At 39.2% G+C, this 27428-nt stretch overlaps 2 protein-coding genes across 3 annotated transcripts in view; one reads left to right on the top strand and one right to left on the bottom strand.

Moving 5' to 3' along the window:
• Positions 1–3684: 3684 nt before the first annotated feature.
• LOC137258290 (serine/threonine-protein phosphatase 6 regulatory ankyrin repeat subunit A-like) lies at positions 3685–8553 on the top strand. Its single transcript, XM_067795918.1, has 4 exons — positions 3685–4573; positions 5006–5094; positions 5467–5596; positions 6784–8553. Exons 1-4 carry the CDS (start codon positions 4290–4292, stop codon positions 7589–7591), a joined length of 1311 nt encoding a protein of 436 aa, XP_067652019.1. The 5' UTR covers positions 3685–4289; the 3' UTR covers positions 7592–8553.
• Positions 8554–8821: 268 nt separating this feature from the next.
• The window catches only part of LOC137258289 (rifampicin phosphotransferase-like), a 37519-nt gene continuing 18912 nt past the window's right edge, over positions 8822–27428 (bottom strand). For both annotated transcript variants that reach the window (XM_067795916.1, XM_067795917.1), the window contains exons 22-42: positions 26887–26958; positions 26252–26358; positions 25395–25467; positions 23830–23922; positions 23105–23272; positions 22504–22635; positions 21609–21693; positions 20931–21019; positions 20199–20261; positions 19104–19199; positions 18540–18599; positions 18204–18304; positions 17856–17919; positions 16168–16239; positions 15637–15728; positions 14185–14263; positions 13407–13458; positions 12646–12722; positions 12001–12103; positions 11628–11702; positions 8822–10731 (exon numbers count right to left, since the gene is read on the bottom strand). In XM_067795916.1, the coding sequence (XP_067652017.1) occupies positions 10673–10731; positions 11628–11702; positions 12001–12103; positions 12646–12722; positions 13407–13458; positions 14185–14263; positions 15637–15728; positions 16168–16239; positions 17856–17919; positions 18204–18304; positions 18540–18599; positions 19104–19199; positions 20199–20261; positions 20931–21019; positions 21609–21693; positions 22504–22635; positions 23105–23272; positions 23830–23922; positions 25395–25467; positions 26252–26358; positions 26887–26958 (1812 nt within the window). In that variant the 3' untranslated portion in view covers positions 8822–10672. The remainder of the gene's footprint in view (positions 10732–11627; positions 11703–12000; positions 12104–12645; positions 12723–13406; positions 13459–14184; positions 14264–15636; positions 15729–16167; positions 16240–17855; positions 17920–18203; positions 18305–18539; positions 18600–19103; positions 19200–20198; positions 20262–20930; positions 21020–21608; positions 21694–22503; positions 22636–23104; positions 23273–23829; positions 23923–25394; positions 25468–26251; positions 26359–26886; positions 26959–27428) is intronic.

The following is a 27428-nucleotide window of genomic DNA, read 5'->3' as shown; positions in this document are numbered from 1 at the left end:
ATAGCTGGAGTAAGCATAAAACTAAAGTCACTCACGCACTCACTTTTGTTTGCTTATCTATACCCTGTATTCATTCAAAGCTGGGTGGATTTAGTCTCACAGTATACTTTGTCCAGGTATTCTGCAGATTACGTATGTTGTAACAACAAATTGTTTCCATTTGTTGTTGAGCCCAACATCTGACCATGCACAAACAAATTCATTTTGTATCAACACTGAAATATTCTGGAAAATGCAAACTTTTTCACACCCTGTCATGTTTGGTTTTGTCTTTTGGCTCATTTGATCACCACCAAAACACAGTCACTTTTCATACACATTATGAAAATTATTAAAACATCATGGTGAATGGTGCCATGATGTATGGTGCCTAAACGGCATATTTGAAAAAGTATGAGAAGAATTTTGAGCCTAATAATTTGTTTTATGCAGTCTTAAGTAATCATGTTTAAAATTCAAAGAAGGCAAAATTTAATTAGTCATTTGTAATTCAATTCATTTAATTCAATTCAACTACAGTGTGTTGATTAAGCTGAAATGAAACACTGCATTATTTCAGCAATATCGCAGTTAGTGAGTGAGTTTAGGTTTACACCGCACCCAGCAATATTACAGCTATATGGCGGTGGTATGTAAATAATCGAGTCTGGACCAGACAATCCAGTGATCAACATCATGAGCATCGATCTGCGTGATTGGGAACCGGTGACATGTGTCAACCAAGTCAGCGAGCCTGACCCCGTTAGTCGCCTCTTACAACAAGGATATATCACTGAAGATCAAGTTCTAACCCGGACCTTCACGCGTCCTGCACGACATAAGTTTGTCATACAAATGTATAATTACACACCCTGTAAAGGTTTATACCCAGTCCTGTACGTAAGTTTGCATCTAGTCTGTGAAGGATATGTGTACCGCCGTGTCATCAGCAGAGGTAATAGTTTACTAACATATACTCAACCAAAAAAGTTAAGGACGGCCCAGATGTTCAATATTTAAGCATTATATGGATCATAATATGAACTATTAGATACATAATGAAAATTTGGGTGGTCCGTAACTCTTCCTGAGTATATTTTGATATAACTACGGTTTGTGTCTAGTTATATATAACCGATCGAAATAACTTCTTTAGTACTTAAAACAGTTACTACGTGTCATTATTCAAAAACGTCATTGATAAACCGATCACCTGCAACCTCGCAGTGAAAGTTGTGCGTCCGGACAAGTGGAATGTATAGATTTTTAACTAAGTACCCCGCTGTCACTACGTGAACAGTTTATGGCTTGCAGTGAAGTCTCCAGTTAAAGCGGCTGAAATGTTTAGGTATCGCTAAGGACGCTGTGAAAGGTAGGAGCGAACAGTTCAAGTTTCCTAGCAAACATGGATGACAGCAGGGAATTTATAACACGAGTTGACAGTGGTTATAGCAGTATATTCCACGACGAAATCCTGAAGCTACGAAACCACCCGAGGAAACAGGACTGCGGGGGTTATTGTCGCTAGGCTAGGTAGGACACGTGTTTATTTTAACACCCAGAATGTCCCTGTATATTACACGCTTGGAAACTCAATCATTGTTCCAGTGACTGTAAGCGCCAGCTCTATATGCCTAACCTCCGTGTCGTGACCCTAACGGCTTTACAACAGCGTTTATTAAAATGAAGCTTAACGGCCTTCTAAACACGGGCGGGTATGCTCGCCCACAGCAGGTTGGAGGTTATACCAGGTATATTGGAGTGCAACAAGGTGGATGTATGTACACCATGTTCTTTCAAATTCCGTCTTAGAGACGACAGGCACAGGTAATGTTCACTAGGCTGTGTCATTCTAATCTTTCTGGTCACCGATAAAATCCGTTTCTGTTTACATATGATAACAGGTGTGGTGTTATATGCTTTAGAGCATTCTGTAGTATTCACAATGAAATACATAGCTGATTATGATTGCCTAGATAATCGCCTCCTTACAACACTATTAAGTCTGTTGTATGCCGGTAACTCTCTAGCTATAATCCTTTCATAGATTTTATATACACATGCAGTGTGTACAACGGGACAACGTTACCTCTCGGTTAAGATGCAAAACACGTTCTTTGCTTGTGTTTGAGTTGGATCCAACCATGCTGTCACATTCTTAACAGGATTAGTGCAGTGAGATTGCTTAATCAGTCGAGGATACACACGTTTGAATGACAGACTGTGCAAGGTAAGAAATAATTAACACCGTCAATGGATCTGTTTCTCAGTAGTTTTATACTAGTTTTCTTTTCCCGTACTTTTTAATGTACAATGTATGAGGTGAGACTCGGAATTAACAATCTCTCTGCCTGTCTGTCTCTAATCTTGTATAGCTGATGTGCTCACAGTCGAGTGTCGGGCATGAATATATTCTTAATACAAGCCCCATTATAATTTGTGTCACAATAGACCAAACATTGTAGAGTAATGTCATGAAGGAAAAAGCGACATTAACTTTCATGCAAAATACCTACATGTATACATCCATGTTTGATTGTGACTGAAACTTAAAATGTCTCATCCGAAAACGGTTATTCAAAATTGATCTACTCGAGACGGATATCATTTGGATAATATTCGCTTATCTTAGGTTTGGACTGTTTTTCCCCAAGTTATTAACGTTTCAAGAATGTTCGAAGTTTTTTGCTCAACAACCTGCTGCATTAAGTCACGTCAAATAAAAAGCCTTGTAATATAGCTCTTTATTTCAAAATGTTTTTCAACACAAAGACACACAAACAAAACAAAACAAACAACACCAGAGAAACAAAAAAAAAAAAAAAAACCAAAAAAAAAAAACGATATCACCAGTTAATTGGCCATTACAAATAAAAGTCTTTACAAATAGGTCAAATGGTGTTTATCAGTCTAAGGGCTATTCCTTTAAAAAGACATTCAAATATAGATAGAATGCCAAAGATAGATAAAAGAATACACCTATCAGTATATATCTGCCCGGTATTCATACTTATTTTGGTATCTAAATTGGTATATACACCAATGCTGATTAATGAAGTTCTTGAGACAACACATAGAAGTTGGTATTAAAGGTATAAGACAAAAAGATGTCAACTTCTTTATTATATAGACAACGGTCCCGGACTATTCCTTGCCCCTTCACTTGACGAAGGGACAAGGTACAGCCCAGAAACTTTGTGTATGTACAATAAAGAAGAAGGTGACGGCCCTAATATATGCTGATTAATGTTTGGCAGGCATGGTTGCCATATTGATGTTGTTCAGCTTCAATGCTGATATATTGTAGGTGTTTGAACACTGTTTAGTACATGCAACAATATATCATTGGGCCCGGACACGGAGATAGATTATTCTTGTGTTTCATTGTGTCTTCTAAGCATGCTTCTTCAGGGACTGCTTGAGTGACTTCCAAGTATATAAATATATGTTTCACAAGCTGGTTCAATGCACCTGAAACACTCACACACGTAGAAAAACGTGATACGGGTGGACTCGGATATTATGTGCTTAAGGCGATAAGTGTAACGGTTCTTGTAACTAACACACACACGCACACACACATTCTCTCTCTCTCTCTCTCTCTCCCTCTCTCACACACACATACATACAAGTAGAGTTTATCGACTGCTCGTGTAATTAGTTTTTACTGACCCCTACAGCTTATATTCACCGTTCTCTCTCCAGGAGTGTGCTGAGATTCTCATGGGCGGTTATGTCCAGGTAAAAGATCTATTTTGAAGATGTGAACACATGTACGTGGTGGGCTTCAGCACTGATGACTTTCGGATCTGATCACATTCTTCGACGATGTGAACACATACGAAAAGGACTTAAATGACCTGCATATCCATACTAGAAGAACCTGAACATTCATACTGGAAGGGCATGAACACACATACTTATATGACCTGAATATTCATACTAGAAGGATCTGAACATTCATGCAGAAAGACATGAACATTCATATAGGACCTGAACATTCATACTACAGGGATCCGAACATTCACACAGGACGACATGAACATTCATAGCGGAAGCACCTGAACATTCACTCCAGAAAGACCTGAACATTCATACCAGAAGGACCTGAACATTCATACCAGAAGGACCTGAACGCACTTTCGTATAGTATCTGATCATTTACACTACAAGGACCTGAGCATTTATAAGTGAAGGATCTGTACACACTCGGGTGGAGGGCCGGAACACGCATTAATGGAGAAACTGGACATAAAGATGGAGTAGCCGAAGATAACACAGATGAACTGATCGGTTGTCTCAGTGATTCAATGAAGGATCCGACAATGCTTCAGCGGAAGCCGAGACAAGACCCCGTGGTACGTGAGTTTTTCAAGGCGGTGAGAACGAGGGACCATAAGAAGGTGAGGTTGATGCTGAAGAACAAGACCATACAGGACCCGGATGTGAGGGACATGGACGATCCGCTACGACCAACGGCGTTGTTGGTGGCTAGTGAGATGGACGACGATGAAACAGCATGGCTGCTGCTTAAACCGAAAAACAAACCAGCTGACGTGAACGCCGAAACCGTTCGAGGGAGGAGGGCGATATGGTGAGTTACGAACTGACCATTTTTATTTCTGATTGAGCTGATTTACGATTTCCGCATTTTCCGAAGTGTATCCACCAAGGAAATGTTTCTTTTCGTTAAATAGTAAAAACTGGTCCAAAACGTTTTTCTTTCCCATATTCTCATATCACCAAAATTTCGAGAACAATATCAACGATTCAAACACATTTTCTAATTGTTTCAATGAAGTCCTGATAGCCAGTGAACCCTACTTACGAACACTGGGAACATCTAACTCTATTACACAACAACAATCTCTTCACATGGTGTGTTAACTTGGTTCTGTATCAGAAGATGTTGAAGTATCGGTGAATGTTATTTATTACATTATTTACGTTTAGAATTTACAAATGCTATTTACGTATATTACTTAAGAATGTATTTTACGAGTGCATGTTGCTTCTTTCCGTGTAGGTGGGCGGCGAAACACGGAAGTGAGAAGCTGGCAGACGTTCTTCTCAGGAAACCGGGATGTGAGGTGAACGAGCTGGACAAGGAGACAGGTGGGTGTGAGGTGAACGAGCTGGACAATGAGACAAGTGGTGTAAGGTAGACGAATTTAGAAGAGAAGGGTGAACGAGCTGGACAAGGAGACAGGTGGGTATGGGGTGAACGAGTTGGACAAGGAGACAGGAGGGAGTTAGGTGAACGAAACGAGCAAGGACACAGGTGGGTAGGGATGAACGAGATGGACAAGGAGACAGGTGGGTGTGCGGTGAAGAAGTTTTCTCGATAGGACGACACAGATTCTGTCTTGTAACAGCGGGATCCAGATGACGTTTTGACGTAATATTGGGTACGTGAAAGTAGATCCACGGAGGGTCGAGGTTTGGCTGTGATGCTATATGGCAACAGTTCTTTCTATTTTTCTTCAGGCAGTGCCCCTCTGTTTCGAGCCATTATCAGCAACGCGGATGCAGTGGTTCAGCTTCTCATCCATCATGGGGCAGACGTCAACATGCGCAGACTCGGCTTTGGCGTCGGTGCAGAAACTCCCCTGATCAAGTATGATATAACCTTTGATGGTTTCAGTAGGCCTTACAGCATGTAATCGCACAGGGTCCCAACTATTATTAATGTACTGGGAGGGGCCTGAAAATTCTCATGATTACCGTACTACCCGACAACTGCTTAGCACTATACCTTCGACTGAAGATGACTATTTTGACTCTTACGGGTTGTTCTTTACTCGCCTCTATCCCAATTCACCTAGAATCTTAAAACAACATTTTATGGTCTGTTAATTCAATATGGAATGATAAACTAGTGTCATCCCTGTGAACAAAAGGTCTTCTAGAATATTCATATATTATCCTTAGTATAGTCATGGCTCAATAACAATTATATAATCTCTTATATGACACTCTGCGAACATTATCTATACTGACTCAAAGATTAAGAAACAAACATAACAGCATATTTCAACCAAACACATGTGTCACACGAAGATTCACAAAGTGTAAATAATCTACAGGCAGTTTTAACTTGATTTATAATTCTTTTCCACACAAAATTGTTTTGTGAAGTAGTGATGTATTCTTCAAGATATATTTGAATTACTACTTCACGTGAATATGTTTCACCTCAAATATGATTAGCGATTATTATTCATATTTAGCGAAGACATGGTTGCTCGTGTCAAGCTCCTTAACGAGATTATGATTACGCAAATCTCAGTTCACCAAGCTGTAAAATGGGTACCCGTGAGGATGTGCTGGAAATGTTAGTGATTCGTTCATTGTAACAGGTAGCATGGCTGTACGAACCCCATGGACGTGGTAAAGTATCGCATAGTACGATGGTATCCTATGATGGCAGTAATGTACGTGGGGCGGCGGGGTGGCCTAATGGTTAAAGCGTTCGCTCGTCACGCCGAAGACCCGGGTTCGACTCCCCACATGGGTACAATGTGTGAAGCCCATTTTCTGGTGTCCCCCGCCGTGATATTGCTGGAATATTGCTAAAAAGCGGCGTAAAACTAAACTCACTCACTCACTCACTGTAATGTACGCAGTGCCGTGAGACGGCAATGTGCCTGGATATCAACGCCATATAAGCGAACTATTACTATAATTATGGCTGACTTTATAGAGCATCTAACATGTCCTTCTCAGAAGATTTTCATGCAGTTTCTTTTCCGTTGCAAATGAAAATATTTCAATGATTGAAACCACTCTTTAAAACCTTTTCAGGGCCGTTCAACTGAACAACAAGGCAATTTGTGAAGCCCTTATCAATGCCTTGTGTAACATCCAGGCAAGGACAGACAACAACCTCAACGCCCTCCACTACGCCGTGGCATACAGGCGCTACGACATCTGCGAGGTTCTTCTGGAAAACCAGATCAAGATCCATGCCAAGAGCACACATGGCGTCACACCAATGGCGATCGCCATTGAACATCACAATGCAGCAATGGTGAAAATACTCATTCAACATGGCTACAAGATTGACAAGAAGTACAAATGGAAGGAAACACCCTTAGAACAGGCAATAAAACTCCATAGTGAGGCTTGTGCAATTACTCTCGTTCACTCTGGATGCAGCATCGACACTCTGCGGGGGAAGCCATCTTACTTCTACATGGCATTGAACGAGAAACTATTTTCCTTAGTGAAGCTTTTAGTTGATATACGACCTTCCTTTCTCAGTGAAAGGTGGATCTGGTCGAGGCAATGGCCTGTTGCAATATTTCAGATGCCTGAAGTCTGTGCATGGTTAACTAACGAGAGTCGCAAGCCGAGGAGTTTAAAGACTATATGCAGAGGGAAGATATTCAAAATATTAGGAAGATCTCCCAGTTCAAAATCTGACAAGCTCCCAATACCTGACGGACTTAAAGAATTTCTGAAATATAATCATCATATTACAGACAAATTTTATTGTCGAATACCGTTAGATATACAAGAATGCCCTTTCGACTGTCCTTCCAGCTGTCCCATCAAGTACTGCCCTCCTCTAGACATTTCATCATCAGACTCTGACGAGATTGAGTTTTGAACCGATTGGAGTTCAACTCCACTAATGATGCAGTGAACAGGTTGTGCTGAGCTATTTGAGTGCCTCCACGGTCTAGTAGAAGGAGCGTCAGTGTGAAGTGTGGGAGATAGGATCGGTTCGACCCTTTCATAACAAAAGCTGGTACTTGTTGTTTCCCTGCCTGGCGTTTGACATGACGGGAAAAGATCAACAGCTAACTGGCCCAGAATAAGGAAGGGTGTTAACATGCAGCACTGTGTGTCCACAGAACTATAACAAAATGGCATTGGCCTGTATTGTGGCGATCTCAAATGCACTTGCCCCTCCACACACACACGCACCCACACAAAATGTAGCGCAGTCTAAGTTATTAAAATTTGCCTAAGTATTATCCATTTCACTCAAACACTAGTCTAACAAACCCAAGTAGAAGCATGAGATGGGTAACCTTTGAGCGACCTACGGCCGTCCAATCAAATGCGAGATGGCCGAACGAATTTAACCAATCTGATAACAGCTACTGAATGTAAGTATAATAATCTTGAGCTTAAGTTAACCCTATTTCAGGGGTTCAAAAATATGTTGAAAAGCCACTTACCCCACTGCAAGTGACTTCAAGTGAGTAACTTGTCCTGACTAATTTTCCACTTGCCCTGATTTTATGACATCATGCTTGATGTTTATGTTTATTGGCTATTTATTGAAGAGCGATAATTTCACTCTCTACTAGCTTGACTTTATTGTTATTGCGAAATTTAATAGCTTCATTATTAGCAGAATCATGAACCAGAAGTCTCCCCCATGGTTCACTATCTATTATCAGTGCGAAGAAGCGTGCACGATTGTCTACCAGCATATGTCTAAAAATGTACCAGTTCTTCATGGTTCTTAAACTCATGAAAGATTTAGTATCAAACCCCTTTTTGCTTGTTTGATACCAAATCATTAACTCGTTTAATAAAAATGGTATTACATCGACGGTCGTTACTATCCTGTATGTACATCGCTTATTAACATCTAAAATGAACAGGACTAGTGCTGTGTAGAACATGGTGTGAGTAGGTCTCCCATGATTCTCTGTCACCAATCTCTGAATAGGAACTGACTTTGTGTGCTGGCGATCACGTGCCCGACTCTGGGAGTGTGGATTCAAATACTGGCTGGGACTCAACCCCACAAAAGTACTAGCATCTGTACTTTACTAAGAAAGTGTAATCCCAAATATTTGCACTTGAAACCAAACACAACCCACACACTTTCAGGTTTTAATAGTATATCAAGTCAAAAGACCTTTTGGTACTTCAACATAATGAAAGCACCAAGCCTACAAGAGTATAAAAATAGAGATAACACAGATGGGCTGAGGTCAAGTAGACCATACACACAGAGAGCACTTTGTATTCCTCTGACATCATCACCAATACCATATCTACAAAATGCTAGCAATTGGTCACTAGCAACAACTATTTTGTTTGCTGCTTCAGCAGATTTCTTCTGATTATGAAACATTTCTATTCTGTTTTACTGAGTATATTTGGCTTAACACTACATTACATTACATATACTTGAACCATCCACACAAAATCAGACCAAAATAAGCGATTACAATATATGAAATAGTTGAACATCCTAATTATCTGCACATGAAATACTGATTAGGCCTGACAAATTTTATTTCTTGTTTTATAGCTCTACCAGTCATATTTTCACAAGAATAAGAAAAAAAACATTTCCCACTCAAAAAATATAATCCTAATGTTTGTATTGGCCAAAAATGTAAACTTACAAGAAAAATTTTTTAGATTGTTCTTTTTTGCCCCAAATACACTTCATATGTTTTTATGCTTTTTCCAGTACCTTGTGTTGTGTGGGTATGTGCGCTATATAAATATCCAATATTAATAAATTGCCAAAAGTAAAATACCTTTAGCATAAAGAAGGAATGTTACTTTGACTGCTGATATATTTTTTAACCTCACGTATTTAGATTTCCCCTATGACAAAAATCTGTAAAACAAGAAATCAAATAGGTTGGTTTAGCCTTAGATGAAATAATCTGTTCATCATCTAGGAATTACATTTTGCCTTTATCAGACAAAAATACAGTAATAAAATGTTGCCATTTTAGGTATCAAAACAAATAGCACTAACATACACATATCAATTTCATAAAAGGTAAATTTTGATAAAAAGAGAACACATACTAGTCACTCTTCTTAAGCAGGTGATTTTTGAGGTAATTATTGAAAACTTTGATCAATATTTTATAACAAGCAATGCAGTTCCCCACATAATCAGACCAACGTGAAAGATTACAATTATAATCTTTCTTATAATTACTGTAATTGAGCTGATCAGCCTAATTATCTCACATAAATAAAACCATTTGGTTTACATCTGGAATTTTAACCATAATGCAGACAAAAAAAACAGTATAAAAATGTGGAAGACTAATGCATCACAAAATAAGACTAATATACATGTATCAATTCAATAAAAGGTAAATGTTTTATATTACATACATATGAAGAAAACATACAGCCATACTTTTGAGCATGTGATTATCGAGGTAATTATTGAACAACCTGATTATATTTTGTACCAAGCCATTCAATTCTGTTTTGCAGGCTTTAAAAGCTGCAAAATTGCTGATGTGACATCAAGCAATATTTGATCACTCACTGTAATCTTAGCTAATGAAACTAGTCCATGCAGAACTCACTGATGTAAAATCAGCCATACAAATTTGTGCAAATTCCTCCATTAGCTAATATGAAAGTAAGATGTATAACACAATGAGAAACATTGCAGTGTGTAAAGGGTGCAGGTGCTTGCTCATTTGGCTTAACTACTTGGTACAAGTAGTGACACACATATACAATGGTGAAGGAGTTGTTGTTCACAATGACACAACTTTATATCATATGGTCAGTTGTATTTTTTGTTCACAATGTCCATTCCAGATAGAAATCTTTCATTGTCCTTTAAAATGGGAGTTGCTATGCTGAATTCCAAAATGACACTTTAGATTTTGGGTTTACAGCTGTGTTTCCATTGAAGCGATCAACAGGTAACATGTTGGTCAGACAGCCATTCCTTGGATTACTGAGGCATTAGCCTCTTCACAGTTCCTCGTAGTCCATCCAGGGCCAACAACTCACCTGTAATCAAGCAGTTGATGAAATGCAGTTAAAATCAAACCAGGGGTGGTGGGGTAGTATAGTGGTTAAAATGTTCACTCATCATGCCAAAGGTCTGGGTTTGATTCTCCACATGGGTACAATTAGTGAATCCCATTTTCAGGCAAGATATTGCTGTAATATTGCTAAAAGCCTCATAAAACAATACTCACTCACCTCAGATCATCAAGCTATCTGACAAACCTTCCTTGGTTTAGTCGACCATCACAGCTTTCTAAATGAATCTGTTTTGCAGCGATGACTGTTCAAATGACATCACTAATTTCTTAATCTTGTTAACATGATCTTTTTCTCAATTTTGTTAATTTCTTGATGATTCTGTTTAAACCAAACCATAGGAAAAACACACAAAACACAATTTTCCCTTGGTTATAGCTCACCTGCAAAATGAACATGATGAAGTATTCTTGTCAAATTCATTAAGCAGTGAATGGGTACCCAGTGGGATAAGCAGGTCATATGACCTCACATACAGCTTGGGATAACCATAGTATTTGACGCATAGTTTGTCCCTAGAGCCACTGAGTATCTTTGACATGGATACGAATGTATTACACATATATATGTGTGTGAAGTCTATTCCTGTTGTCCTCCATGATATTGCTGAATTTTTTCACCCTCACTCACTCTGAATTGTTGGTGTTAAAAGGACTGTCAGGACTGACGGATCTCGACTGAGTGATGCATCCAACAAAGGTAAAAACTTATCTAAAAGAGTCACATTTTTGCATGAACTTAATGTGAACACATCATTCAACTTTAAGTCACCATAGTTGCTGACTTATTCCTCATCAGAAATGACACTTATATAAGGACATTGTCATACTGCCTTCTGATCTATTGAGGATATAGCTCACCTGAATTTATCCTTATAGTTGCGTCAGCCACATTGACAACACAGGGGATCCCATATTCTCGTGCTACCACCGCACCTTTAACAAACAACTGCGGGTCAAGTTATAATCCCATGAACTGATTTCAGTATTCTCTTTCTGAAGTTCTTTTGTAACTTATGTGTTTACTGTGTGATAAAAGGGACCAAATGTGTTTACTGTGTGATAAAAGGGATCACATGTGTTTACTGTGTGATACAAGGGACCAAATGTGTTTACTGTGTGATACAAGGGACCAAATGTGTTTACTGTGTGATACAAGGGACGAAATGTTTTACCATGGATACAAGGGACCAAATGTTTTTAGTGTGTGATACAACTGATCAAATAATTTTACCATGTGAGAGCAGCCCACCCATTTCTGTGACAAGTCCAGCTATTAGTGGGAAGTATGGAGACCAGCCCACGTCCGTGCACATGACAACCAGTATGTCACCAGCCTGGAACATACACTTGTTACCATAGAAACCAACATATATGCTGTTGTGACATATACACATGGGATCATCAAGACACATGCACATTTAAATCTATATTATGCACAGGTATGTTCTTCCAAGCACACAGCATGCAAGTATATTCTAAACTGATATACAAGAAGCAGTTATATTCTTAACGTCTTTGAGAGGCATTGAGAAGTGTGGGCAGTAAGGAAGGATGACAATATGTGGATGAACAAGTTCTTTAATGCTATGAGAGCAACCTTTCAGTGTAGGCTGTAACACCATTATCAAGCAAGTGATCGAAACGACACTCTCATAGCAATAAGGAAGTTGTTCATCCATATATTGTCATCCTTCTTTAGTTACATTCATGCATACATGACAGAAGTATGTCACCTGTGTTCAACACATGAGTATGTTCTTACTAAATCTTATTTGTATGCCACACACTGGAATATTCTCACCTGTACACAGGTCAAAGGTAAATCACCTGTATACAACATGTTCATGTCCTCGTCTGCACACAGGTATGTTCTCACCTGTATATTGCCAGCATCTTCAAGTCTGGTGATGATTCTGGCAGGACCCTGCACCTCACCTTGGCTGACTGGCATACCTAGATGCAGAGGTGAGTGTTACCATGGTTACCAATCAACACAAATGCTCATAGATAACCAACCTCATTACCCTCAACAAATTTCCCTCTCCGAGGAATCTCAACACTGGTATAGTGCTCACAGTTCCCTGGAGTATCCAACTTTTTGATCCCCATGAACCTCATCACCCCTAAACAACAGCCATTTACAGGACAAAAATTCAACCACTGACAACAGATTGAAAGGGAGCTGGTAACAGATGACACACACTGAAAGTCTGACTGTTTCACTGCCAGCCAGCACAGGCTGAATTAGAACTAACCGTTTTTATTTAAGTGTGTAAGCTCTTTCAGTGTGTGAGCCTGTAACTCATTGACTGGCACTGTGGACACTAACAGACAAGAGATGCTACACCGTCTGTATACAGTGGACAAGAAGTGTATGGACAGATGGTCCTTCATGCATGGTAAATTAGTTTAACACATGTTCACAATTGCAATAAGAATGGCTGTATGTTCTAGCTGTGATCTGAATGATGAGCAGTAGGGTATAAAGGCATATATAGGGAGGAAATATCTCACAATTATTCGTGCAATCTCGGAAAGCAAGAACATTCAAAATTATAATATAAGAACATTCCAAGGTGGAACAGAAAATGTTAAGATTGTTTTCATCCCAAGATTGTATGTAACACTCTTAATCACCTTCAAGTACATCTGCAGCATTGGTCACGGAGGTTTCTTGCTTGTCATCAATCTGGTTACAGAAACAAACAATTTATGCTGAAAGTGTGCCACATTACTACTGTTCAAGAGGGCAACAGTCATGTACCAGACACTGAATCATAGCATGCTCTTAAAACACATAGACAGGTGCACCGACCAAATTCCAGTTGCACTCAGTTTATTGCAATATGTAATGGAAGACATATGCTATTGAATCATATACATTTTTATTCAGAGGTTTACCCACTCAAAAATGGTGCAAGTTAGATTAATAACTAGGTTACAACATATGTCATATTTGGGAGTTCACCTTCTAAGTAAAGGTGTGGAAGTTGCGGAGGCTGAGTGGGTTAGATGGCTGACTTTGTGTGCTGGCGTTAAGGTGCCTGACTCTGAGGGCACGGGTTCGACTCCTGGTCTGGACTCAACCGAAAAAGTACTAGAATTTATACTTTACTAAGAAACTGAAATCCCAAATATGACATAGGTTTCATTTGACCACTTTCTAAATGACATTGTGTAATCATAACTAATTTGCACTTCGCAATATTGGTTTACCAGTCCAAGTTACAAAGCACTAAATCAAGTCCTGTATTATGTTTATTGATCACATAGTATACACTGGCTAACATCCCCTTGGCAAGTGATCCCTATGGAGGGCGTTAACATATATACACACATTTGACTCATTGGAATCTGTTGGAGTATTATCTCCAAAGCCATTTTTGAAAGAAGGTGGAAGGCTTTAACAACTCACAGGTTCAGGGTGGCCGATGTTGAGTTTGGGGAACCTAAGAGACATCTGCTTGGAATGTACACGTCTCCTCTTGACAGCCCTGCAGTGACCGCAGTACAGTTATACACATACTGTTGTAAACCCACTGTTTTATATCCATGGTCACTACTGTTATAAACCTACTGTTATACCCTACTGTCACTACGGTTATAAACCTGCTGTTATACCCTACTGTCACTACTGTTCTAAACCTATTGTTATACCCTACTGTCACTACGGTTATAAAACCACTGTTATACCCTACTGTTATAAACCTCTTGTTATACCCTACTGCCACTATTGTTATAAACCTACTGGTATACCCTACTGTCACTACTGTTATAAAACCACTGTTATACCCTACTGTCACTAATGTTATAAACCTACTGGTATACCCTACTGTTACACACCTACTGTTATTCATCCCATCTTGTGACACCTGCTGTTATAAACCTACTGCTATACCCTACTGTCACTACTGTTACACACCTACTGTTATTCATCCCATCTTGTGACACCTGCTGTTATAAACCTACTGCTATACCCTACTGTCACACACCTACTGTTATTCATCCCATCTTGTGACACCTGCTGTTATAAACCTACTGCTATACCCTACTGTTATAAACCTACTGTTATACCCTTATGCCACTAATGTTATATACCTACTGTTATACCCTACTGTCACTACTGTTATAAACCTACTGAGTTATTTATCTTGTCTTGTGACACCTACTGTTATACCCCTACTGTCCCCACTGTTGTGACAGATATCAGTTTCACTTAACAGTTGTAAATACCCAGTCACAAGCTCTAACAAACATGTGATGATGTTGTCCCATTGTACTGTAAAAGGTTATCTTCTCTCAGTAAGATCATGGAGTGAGTGACTTCAAAGACACATATGGGAGTTTTGCTATGGGACGACACAAATAGAGTTTGCTATGAGACGACACATATGGGAGTTTAGCTATGGGATGACACATATGGAGTTTGCTATGAGACGACACATATGGGAGTTTAGCTATGAGACGACACATATGGGAGTTTAGCTATGAGACGACACATATGGGAGTTTTGCTATGGGACGACACATATGGAGTTTGCTATGAGACGACACATATGGGAGTTTTGCTATGGTACGACACATATGGGAGTTTTGCTATGAGACAACACATGTGGGAGTTTTGCTATGAGACGACACATATGTGAGTTTTCATATGAGAAATAGCAAGAAGAAAAAGACTATTGCAATAGTATTCCAATAGTTACTCGAATAAGACTATCGAACAGTATGTTACAATACATGCAGCAACAGACTATCGCTATCCCAATGGTTGTTTTCCCCTTGTATCTAGTGTACAGATCTGTAGTACTTCCTACAACAACCAAACCATTGATCACTAAGTCCTATGGATTGTGTCGTCAACATACTTGATGATAAGGCGAGCTGATCGTGTGGAGATGAGGGTCCCGATCTCCTGGTGGGTGAGGAAGAACAGGAGATCTTCATCCGGAATACGACCCTGAGCAGAGGATGGAACACACCGTAGAAGACTCAACTCGTATTTCTTATTTGAACATAAATTTTGCTTTAATTTCTGCTATGTTATTTGTTTGGGAAATAAACTCAAGGTAAGCACCTAGTTGTTCATCTGATACTAATGAATACTTACTTTTCATCAACATTGAATTGAATTTAATCACTTTAAAAAATTTCAATTAATTTTCATTCAGATCTGAACAACAGTTTCTATTTACCATGAAACAGAAACAATCATGCTATGAGTTTGTCCGTGCCAGAAATGCCCGAATAGTTATTTTATCTTTCATAGCTATGTTTCTCAGAGAGATGAATATATCCTTACTGGACATCCAGAATACAAAACCTAATTCTGAGGATTTATCGACCGAAACATTCAATAACAGTGTAAGAGACCATGATCTGGGGCAGCCATCACTCACCTCTGAGACCATAAGGGATGCAAGTCTCCAGTATGCCTGCTTGAACTTCTCAGACATCACCACTGAGGTAGACTGCAACATCACATACCACAACACTGACCGATTTATCAAGCTGGTCCTCATTTACTGAAACTTGCCTTCACCCAAGATGTTAGCCATCAGCAGTATAATATTTTTGGGGCACGTTAGTTGTTTTAACATCAATCTGAAGCTCTCTCCATTCTCAAGACAAATGTTTCCTTGTTATCCCCTTTGTGAGTAGTTCTACATTTCGTATGCCATCTCTACACCCTGGAACCTACTACCTCAGTATCTACGTGACCTCACAGAACTTTCTACTTTTAAATCCTTACTAAAGATTCGCCTCTTCAGAATAGTCTATCAAACAATAATTCACTGAAATATGTTCCATGTATCTGTAATCCTTTATTCTCTCCTAGCATCTGTTTTGTTCATATTTCTATGTCTTACGCTTTGATCATGCTATACATAGAAGACAGCACATTACATTACAAGCATGTTATTATTTCACCTAATCAACCACTGCCTTTAAATGATTCTGGAAAACAACTCAGTCATGGATCATGTGAACAACAATCCTAGGTAGATCGATTGATTGCTTAACTGTTGTTTAATGCCACACTTAGCAAGTTTTGGACTATACTGCAATATTCTGTACATAAGTCTATAGCAGACATTCCAGTGATCAACAGCATGAAGACTTATCTCTGCAACTGGTGTGTGATGACATGTGTCAACCTAGTCAACGAGTCTGACCACATGATCACATTAGTTGCCTCTTACGACAAGCATGAGTTGCTGAAGACTAATTCTAACTCAGATCTACATTGAATTAAAGTGAGTGAGTGAGTGAGTTTAGTTTTGAGCCACTTTTACCAAAATCATAGAAAAATACAGAAATTGACTTCACACATTGTACCCATCTGGGGAATCGAACAGGTCTTCGGCATGAGCAAATAGTTTAACCACTAGGCTACAATGTGAACTAAATACCTTTATCATGTATTGGTTGTGTTAGGAATCCTTACATCCTTATCTGTGTTTTGGGGAGCTAAGTCACCTGAAATCTTGTAGATGGAAGATAAAGTTTCATTATAATAATGAGATGTATGTGTAAACATTTTTTTTCACTAACCATTTTTTCAGTTATTTATACTTACAGTTCATACAGTCAATGTGTGGCATTTAGGTACAATTGTGCTGATATACAGGTATACAAGCATTTGTTTGTGAATGTCACTAGCATGTCCAAATAGCAGCATGGCGTGTGATCATGTGTTGGGATATAGCTGTCTGTCACGTGTCAGCACATTTGTGTGTCATGTGTCAGCACATGTGTGTTAGTGTCAGTATGTGTGTTTCATACTGTCAGAACATTTGTGTTAGTGTCAGTATGTGTGTTTCATATTGCCAGCACATTTGTGTGTCATGTGTCAGCACATTTGTGTTAGTGTCAGTATGTGTGTTTCATATTGTCAGCACATTTGTGTTAAGTGTCAGTACGTGTGTTTCATATTGCCAGCACATTTGTGTGTCATGTGTCAGCACATTTGTGTTAGTGTCAGTACGTGTGTTTCATATTGTCAGCATGTTTGTGTGTCATGTGTCAGTACATGTGTGTTAGTGTGTCAGTACATCTCCATGCATTATTGCATCATCTCAGTTACCTTGCCCCATTCTCGCTCCCCGACTGCGGATCTCGCCTTTGGCAACAGACCTCTCAATATCAGTCTGCAAGAAACTCAGTGGTCAGTCTGGACACTTCCTGATAATTTCTTAGAAAACACTCGTAAAAACATAGATAACCAACTACTTAGAATAAGATATGATTTTCTTATCATAAATCAACCTGTTATTCCATAATACTGTTTTTTTTCAATATGGGTCATGCGTCATTTTGTTCAGCAGTGAAAAAAGTGTATTCTTTTCTTGATTTTATAAATATGAACTAAATTTTCTGTCTATTATTTTCATTTATTCACTAAATATTTGGAGGCAAAGGAGATACAACTTACTTTTGGAAGAATGTGAGAGGTGTTTTGAGCTTGGAAATGATCTGGGACACAGATTCTGATGGTTTTGGTTTGGAGTCATATGACTTGGTTTGAAGAATCGTCTGAAAAGGAAGGACATTACTAGATCTATGTCAAGATTTGATACTTCATGTCAGTCAATGGTTGTTTGAAATGATTAAACAATTATTTTTCTCAAATAATTGTTATCAATACTGCAATTTCAGTCAAACTGAATAGCTCTAACAACTCAAAGATGTTTTGTATTCAGATTATTCATAAATTACTTTAGCTGTAAATCTGAGATCTGTAATTGCAGAGTTGTCTACCCTTGCTGACCTTAATAACTTTGATGAGTTTTTCAGTCTCTGACTGCCATGATTTCTCCCGCATCTCAGCCTGAAAACATTTAAACAGACAACATAAACTAGATGTTGAACAAGCACCACAAATGCTTCATGCTGGACAGTTTCAGAACATGCAGAAAACTCACACTTCCACTTTCTCGAAAAAAAATGTCTGATATCTTGGAAGCAGCGTTGGATTGAGATGGGAGTGAAGAGGGTACTCAAATTCTCTTCTATGTGACTTCTCATTGACAGGATTGTATAATCTTTTATTATCGTTAATCTATATGTTGTTTTAGTCACGATATGGCTGAAATATTGCCAAAAGTGACCTTAAATTTAACTCACTAACTGTATGTGACTTCATATCCTACATGTTAACTGCACTGTTGACCAGATCACCTCATTACCTTACCATCACCTTTTAACATGTACCCCTTCTTCAAATTCCAGGTGTAAGGATCTAGGTTTGTTTCTAAGCTCATTTGGGTAACTGGATATCACATTTCTGTTGTCTTTTACAGGCCGGAGCAAGATCTGTTTATGACTACCTCACCTCTCGTATACATCTGTGTCCATGACGGGCGAGGAAGTCAGAAAACTTCCTCTGTATTACTGGATGTTTCCCCGACTTCACCATCTTCACACAGTCCTGCCCAACACATCAATACCTTCACAACTACTGACACAACTAATTCAGTAAAACCTGAGAACACTGGCACCTGTCTAATCTGGCCCACTGTCAAAACTGGCATAACATTATGGTCATGTCATTTTACAAAGACAATATGATCATTAAAACATTGCCTAATTTGGCACCGGTCTAGTATGACTTTCTGGTCTCAACAAGCCATCTTAAATGTACTTAACACTAATTAAATCTCCTTAGCACACTAGATGATCAGGAGGTAGTGATGTGGGTGAATCAAACACTCTAAACCGGCATGTACATGAGCAGTCCAATCTAGGAACAATAATCTAATACACTAATTAAATTTCCTGGCATGCTAGATAATCAGGAAGTAGCAATGTGCATTGCAGTAACTGTTTTCAAGTGAGTGACATGATAATAAACAGGCATTTAGGGCACAATTACAAAAGATCAAAAGCATTACATAGATAGACAGACTGACAAGTGTAAATGGCAGCCATGTTGAAAAATGATCATCACTGTCTAATCTGGCACCCTGTCTAATCCGGCACCCTGTCTAATACAGCACCTTGTCTAATCCGGCACCCTGTCTAAACCAGCATTTTAATATGTTATTGTACATCTGAAAGAACCAGCTTGAAGCATAATCTGTGACAGATTATGATTCAAGCACATGCTAGTAACAGGTTGACAGAGAGGATTACAAGTATCAGATGAAATACTATTTCCTACACCAAGTAATTCGTTTTAAACCAAAACAATAACAATATATATTTCCACCATATTTCCATGTATTTTTGTACATTTCAAAATCAACAAAACCCATCAGTTATTCTGTGCCTACATAGGTGACGTATTCCGAGCTTGGCTTGAATGGGTGAGTGGTCATGATGGTTGTTGAGGAATTATAATAAGGATCAAGCGTTCTGAATAGATGTGAATCTTACATGGCTGCTTTAACACTGAATATTGTCACTGCAGTGAAACAAGGAAGCTCACCTGATCTGACAGAGTCAGGAACTCCTCAAGCAGACCTGACGATGCAATTTCCTTGGCCAGATTCTGTATAAAAACATCACTTACATCAGAAATATCTATTATATCAGAAACATCACTTACATCCGAAACATTACTTATATCAGAAACGCCACATACATCAGAAACATCACTTACATCAGAAACACTACATACATTAGAAACATCACATACATCAGAAACATCACTTACATCAGAAACACTACATACATTAGAAACATCACATAATTCAGAAATATCAATTATATCAGAAACACCACCTGCATCAGAAACATAACTGGCATCAGAAACATCACTTACATCAGAAACATCACATACACCAGAAACATCACATACATCAGAAATATCTATTATATCAGAAACACCACATATATCAGAAACACCACTTACATCAGAAACACCACTTACATCAGAAACACATATTATATCAGAAACACCACCTGCATCAGAAACATAACTAGCATCAGAAACATCACCTGCATCAGAAATATCACACACAGGAGGACATTACCTAAACCCTTAACATCACTGAGAAATATCATTACAGGTAAGCTACATCAAATGATAAAGACAGCATTAATAATTTGCATTATTCACTTGGTGAAGACTGAAGTAGTCCTGACACACAGCACATATCTGATTGTTAACAAGCCAACATCCATCCATAAGAACACACTTTCCTAAATACAGCATTACCTGCATGCCTGATGGTACATCGGCACTGTACACGTCTGTACACTGGGACAGGAGCATGGCAATGTCTCCATAGTGTTCCATCAGCCACTCTGTATATACAAGACACATTAAGGAGATGACAGAGCAAACTGACACAGTTGTAGCACTTTCAGCAATATTTTAGCAAATATCAAAATGGGGAAACAGGTAATTGGCTTCACACACTGTATTGATATTAGATGAAAGCCATATTTTCAGTTTAAGCACCAGCCCTTTAACCACCAGGCTTAGCTTTATGAAGCCAAAGATATATTCCATATTATATTTACAGCTAGAAACTCTAGAGGTTACTATTGGTGCCTCTAAATACTGTTGGGGACTCTTGACTCTTGACATTCATTTTGGGGTCTCTAGGGATCGCTTGAAGTTCATACTGGGGATCCAGATACCAATGGGATCACTTGAAGTTCATATTGGGGATCCGGATACCAAGGGATCTCTTGCAGTTCAAATTTTATTATCCAGATATCAAGGGATCTCTTGAAGTTCATACTGGGGATCCAGATACCAAGGGATCACTTGAAGTTCATATTGGGGATCAGGATACCAAGGGATTACTCGAAGTTCATATTTACCAATGGGATTTCTTGTAGTTACTATTGTGTCTCTAAAAATTAAGTCACCATAACAAACACATACCTCCCTTCCCCTGAGTGAGCACAGACATGAGGATCGTGGCCCAACTTCCGGAGCGGGAACTGTTGATCAGCGTGTACAACCATACCTGGAACAATAACATTTCATTTTCATGGTACATTTATGAGTGAGTGAGTGAGTGAGTGAGTGAGTGAGTGAGTGAGTGAGTGAATGAGTTTAGGTTTGTTATATCGCGGTGGTCTGTAAATAATCTAGTCTGGATCAGACAATCCAGTGATCAACAACTTGAGCATTGATCTGCACAACTGGGAACAGGGGTTGACATGTGTCAATCAAGTCAGCGAGCCTGACTACACAATCTCGTTAGTCACCTCTTACGACAAGCACAGTGGCCATTTATGGGAAACGGTTATGAAATCTGAACTAAAATAGGAACAAGAATGAAAAAACACGATAGGTTCTGAGAGCAATTATGAGAGTATGGGTGTGCCAGTTAATATATCATCATTGTCAGAAAGGCTAATTTCTCCACTCAGTGTTTCCTATTAATGAATTCTTTACCCTTTCCGTCTGATTCTGCATTCCCACTTTTCATGTAAATCCAGTCCACTAAATCCCAGTTTCTGTAATTACCGACAATAAATACTGGCTGCCTCCATACATGTGCTTTGTCCTAGTATAAGTGTCCACAGTCTAAACGCAGTTCTTTGGCTGAATCTGAACCCCTGATAATGTCCAGAGAGTAGCTAGGCCCTTATTTGGAATCATATATGTTTCTCGTTAGTCAAGATTAACGGTGATGCTGAACCCTTGTACCCATTCTGGACAGTGGAACACTACAAATGCAACGACTATATTTAGATATATGATCAGAATTAGGAGCTGTACAGTTGCTTTGTGAAATGGTACCTAATGTCCTGAAGGTGTTATAACTGACCTCCCAGTAGACTTTCAACTTGCTGTGGATGTCAGCATACAGTGTCTCAGCTTGGTCACATCCTACACCCACACTGTACGTCTTCAGACGTTTCTCCCACATCTTTGTGTACTTGTTGCCATCCGATGATGTCTGCCACAATAAATGAGATGCTTCTGCAAGTGCTTTTTACCACGTAGCTGGTAATATCTCAGATATATCAAAGTGGATGATTAGGTTTAGATCATGACAGAACAGTATCGATAATGTATACTCTTGATAACTTTAACACGCATTGAGCTGTGTCATACATTGTTATACACTGTTGGCAAATGGGTCCTTCACAAAGCGATCGTAGCAAAATATGACTATGCCTATCGTAACTGTTACATAACACTGACTTGCGACCATCAAAATGAATACTTTGAGAAACAGGCCAGTCAGCTCTTATGACAGGCTTTGTGTAACAGGGCCCGACTGCTGAGAATTACAATTTACGGTAAAAAGAAATAGAAATATATAAACTTACAAATATAATGGCTTATGAATGAAACTAACCATCATATGAGGGTTTATTTGCAAAATGTAAAATGTGCAGTTTATACAGAAAGACATAACATACTTTAAGGAGATTGAAGAAGTTCATAATTTTTCCAAAGCTTGATGTGCTCCTGCCAACATAGTCCTTTACTTCCTCAATCCTCAGCTGTGGGAGAGTCATACCAAGGAGAGATAATTCTGCAATCTCCTTCTTGGTCCCTGCTGCTGCCAGTATCAGAGCATCAACATGCTGCAAACACAACAGAAATCTTGGAAACATGACCTGAACAAAAACAGATTCCTGCCAAGGAGTTTATAATACACAAACCAATGACTGATAGCATAAGCAGCTAGCTGATGAATATGAGTCAGCCAGGTCACATAAATAAAAACACCTCATCCCCATTTCAGGCTCTGATTTCCGTTATGAGTGGTGATGAGAGGTGAGATTAGGGGTGAGGTGAGATGAGATGAGATGAAGGGTGTGGTGAGGCAAGGTGAGCTGAAGGGTGAGGTTAGGTAAGGTGGGGTGAGGTGAGCTGAAGGGTGAGGTGAGGTGATGTGAGCTGAAGGGTGAGGTGAGGTGAGGCGAAGAACAGTTAAACACACACAGCTGATACTGAACCAACCAGTCTGAGGTGACAAGAACCATCTCTTCACATCTTTCAATATGGGCAAGGTTCGAGGCACTGACCTTATGCTTTCTAAGTAGACATTGTATACTCAAGACAAAGGAGTTGACAAGGGACAAGAGCGCCCAACCTTCCCAAACAGACACACACCATAATTAACTGTCTAATGACTCACATGCATGGAAATAAACAGGTGGTTACAGCAGGAATATAGGGACTTGTTGACAGTGGTGATCCTCTGCCGTGCGCCACAGCCTTTCATGAAACCCTGGAAGATGAATAGCAGAAAATTTTACACTCTGAAGATGGGGTACAAGAGTGCTGGAGATCTAACCAAACTCAATGGGAGATGAGCAAAAAGTAAATAAGGGATTACATCAGTGAAGATCTTACATTCTCAACAGTTGAGGACACAACTGAAGATCAAATACTTTCAACAGTGAAATACATCAGTGAAGATCTTACATTCTAAACAGTAGTGGACACAACTGAAGATCAGTTGAGGGCACAAATGAAGATCAAATACTTTCAATAGTGAAACATATCAGTGAAGATCATACATTGATGTAGTGTACGGAAATGGAGTGAAGCTAAATCACCAGCAACAGCTTCACATTCCCTGTGTAAACTTAGTCTCAGTATTATTTGTTACACTCCTCTACTGAGTCTTTGAGATTAACCAGTCAGGACACAACCAACCAAAGTTCGAAAGTGGACATTTGCACACCCGTTTTTACTTCAAAAAGGTTTGTATCCGAACAATTCTGAGTGCTATTTTCCGTACTGTCACCTGTAGGTGATGCACATGGAGCATGCTACAACACTGTCAACAGTGAGTGAACAGGCGCTGAAAATAGGGTTTATTTGTCAATATTCAAGCATGTCAGCTTGCAGAAATATTGGTTATTGGTAAGCATGTTATCAGATAGCCCTAAGCGTATACACTGCAGGTCAAATATCTGTGTTTTAAGCAGATTTGCATTTGTTGAGGGATCAGTGTTAGTGACTGGGGAATTTTGTCAGTTGCTTCAAACCCTAAACAGCAGCTGTCGTCTGACTGGTTAAATCTGTTTGTCTGTTTAATGTTTATTGGATGGTCATAGGTCGCTCAAAGGTTACCTGACCCGAACTTTTACTAGGGCTTGTTAAACTCAGTAGAGAAATGTAACGAATATTACTGAGACCAAGTTTACTTAGACTGTTAACATTCCCTTTATAGTTTCTTTGCCAGATGTCAGTTTCAACATAATATCAGTTTAAGCAGTCAAGCATGATGCTGAACAGTTATCATCCGATGAAATATCCTTACACAGCACTAATTGTGGCCTTGCAATCCACATCTAGTTTGTTGTTTGTTTAATACTGCACTCAGTAACATTCCAGCTATATGGTCTGCAAATAACTGACCTGGACCAGACAATCTAGAGATCAACAGCATGAGCATCACTTGACAAGACTGGGATATAATGATATGTTCAGCATGAGTTGCTGAAGACCAATTCTAACCCGAATCTTAATGGGGCAGACATAGCCCCACTATCACAACAGTAACAGATGGCTGTCTCATGCTACAGGAAGCCTGTACACAATCACAGATCAGCCAAACCAGTGGGTGACAGCATGAACAATGATCCGTACCACTGATGCAGGATGAGACACCATCTGAGACAAGATTCATCATGGCAACATCAGCCACTGTGTGGCCACCCTCCAAACATTCAGCCTTGCAAATGGGCATACCTGTAAGCTGTAGTCGATGGCCTGGAAGAAGAGGCTCCAGGTTAGCGGGGTGACAGCGTTGGGCATCATCTCTCTGGAGGCAGGAAACAAAGCCAGTTTCAGCACATAATTCGATTGTTTGAGACACTTCACTAAATGCCATAAACATTCCTTCAATAGTACTGTCATAGACATCTCAGGGCAGAAGCAAATATTGAGACATGAAATATTGTTGAATAATCCTTTGAAGACTACAGCAGTGTTGGGATGTAGGGACCGAAAATGTTTACCCAAGTGTGGACTAATGCCCACTTTGAAGTGTCAGCCAAATGCTAAAGTATCAGACCCTGCTCAGACATGGCAGTCAGAAGTCTCTCCATTCATATCTTGGCTTACTCAGATAATAAGCAAATAGTTAAGATAATAGACAAACCGTTAAATCATCTCATCTGCACCTGCAGATCATCAGTGTGTGAAACAAATGATTTTGCTTTCATTTCATTCAGGGGTAAATATACCCACTGCCCAACATTCCAGTCCAGTGTTTTTTCCTGTCATGCAAGCAATTTTGTATGTCTTGCTGTACTGGTTTATTTGAAAAAAAAAAAAAAGAACAAGAAAATCATATGGTATTGTGGAAAAATTATCAGGGCAAGTGATTTTACACTGGAGTACACTCACAATTGTAAAGTCATTTCCATCCCTGTAATTGCTGTACTGACTGGGTTTGTTATGTCATTAGTTCTAGTTAAGATTGGGAAAATCTGATGATCACTGAGAATGCGGTTCGATGTCCTGAATACCCTGTAAAATATATTGTTGGTAAGCTAGTTCCAGTGGGAATTTCAACTCTATCTTTCTGTGTGAGTGAGCCTCACCCTATGTTCCCAGTGGTGAGCAGCTCGTAGTCGGCAGCCAGAGGGCTGTCAAACTCATGTAGAAGCTCCTCGTCTGTCTCCTGGTCGGCTGTTGTGATTGGCCGAGACTGGAACAAATGATCAAATCAGCTGAGCATTTGCACATATGAACAATTTCCACTTCATGGATTTGGATTCAAGAACTGTCTAAAACTGAGAATTTACACTCACCTTGCCTAAATCACAGTGTTTATTTGTTTGTTCATGAGGCATCACTTGAGTCTGATTTGTTAGGTAGGTACATGTATATAACAGAACGTCTACATCAAGGGGCAGTAAGCTTAAAGAAATTTTGTCACTATAGGGCTGAATTATTTGCAAAGTGACTTTAAATTTCAACTCACTCCAAAGTGATTTTGGTGTCCATTAACATCAGTTAAAGATGCAGACAATGACCAGATACAGGCCCTGCAACCCTCTCCTCATCTTTAATATTAGTATCTGTCATTACTGTCGACCTGAACCTAGAAAAGTGCCCTGACCTCAAACAAATCCAGTTCCCTTACAGACAACATGTGTAAATTCAGCAAATACTGGTCATAACAGATGCAATGGCTTGTACTGTCTAAAAATAACAAGAGAATAATTCAATTTACCTGAAGAAGGAAGATCTTGTTCTCAGCCATTGCCCATTCAATATCTCGACTGTTGCCAAAATATTTCTCCAACTGTGAAATAAGAAATCAGCATGATTCATACTGGTCATGTTTTTTCAAAGACACATAAATTGCCAGAACATAGTTTCATGTCTTCCACGTCCTTAAAACTAAAACCATTCCATGCTGTAGAGACAATCTATGCTGACAATATAAGCACTGGACAGATATTTACAAAAAATAATAATCACGATGATGATAGTGAAAGTGGCATAACACCAGCATTTAAGTTTGACTTGACGCGGGATGACGGCCATAAGTAGAGGCATCATAATGATCATGACCCATGACCCATGACCCATGGTCACATGTTCCTGCCATACCTAAGGGATATAACTCTATATACAGTAGTAAACAGCAGCACTTTAGACATCTGGGATAGCCTGACTGTAGGCAAGTACTTTCATACAACATATGCCGTGTAATGTTCTCTTGTGTGCCAATTCTGTTATACTATTAATGTGAAAATAGCTAACTTTCAA

This window comes from Haliotis asinina, chromosome 12 (genome assembly GCF_037392515.1).
Source record: "Haliotis asinina isolate JCU_RB_2024 chromosome 12, JCU_Hal_asi_v2, whole genome shotgun sequence".
Lineage (NCBI taxonomy): Eukaryota > Metazoa > Mollusca > Gastropoda > Lepetellida > Haliotidae > Haliotis > Haliotis asinina.
The sequence above is the reverse complement of the archived record's forward strand: the minus strand, read 5'-3'. Positions and strand labels throughout refer to the sequence as shown.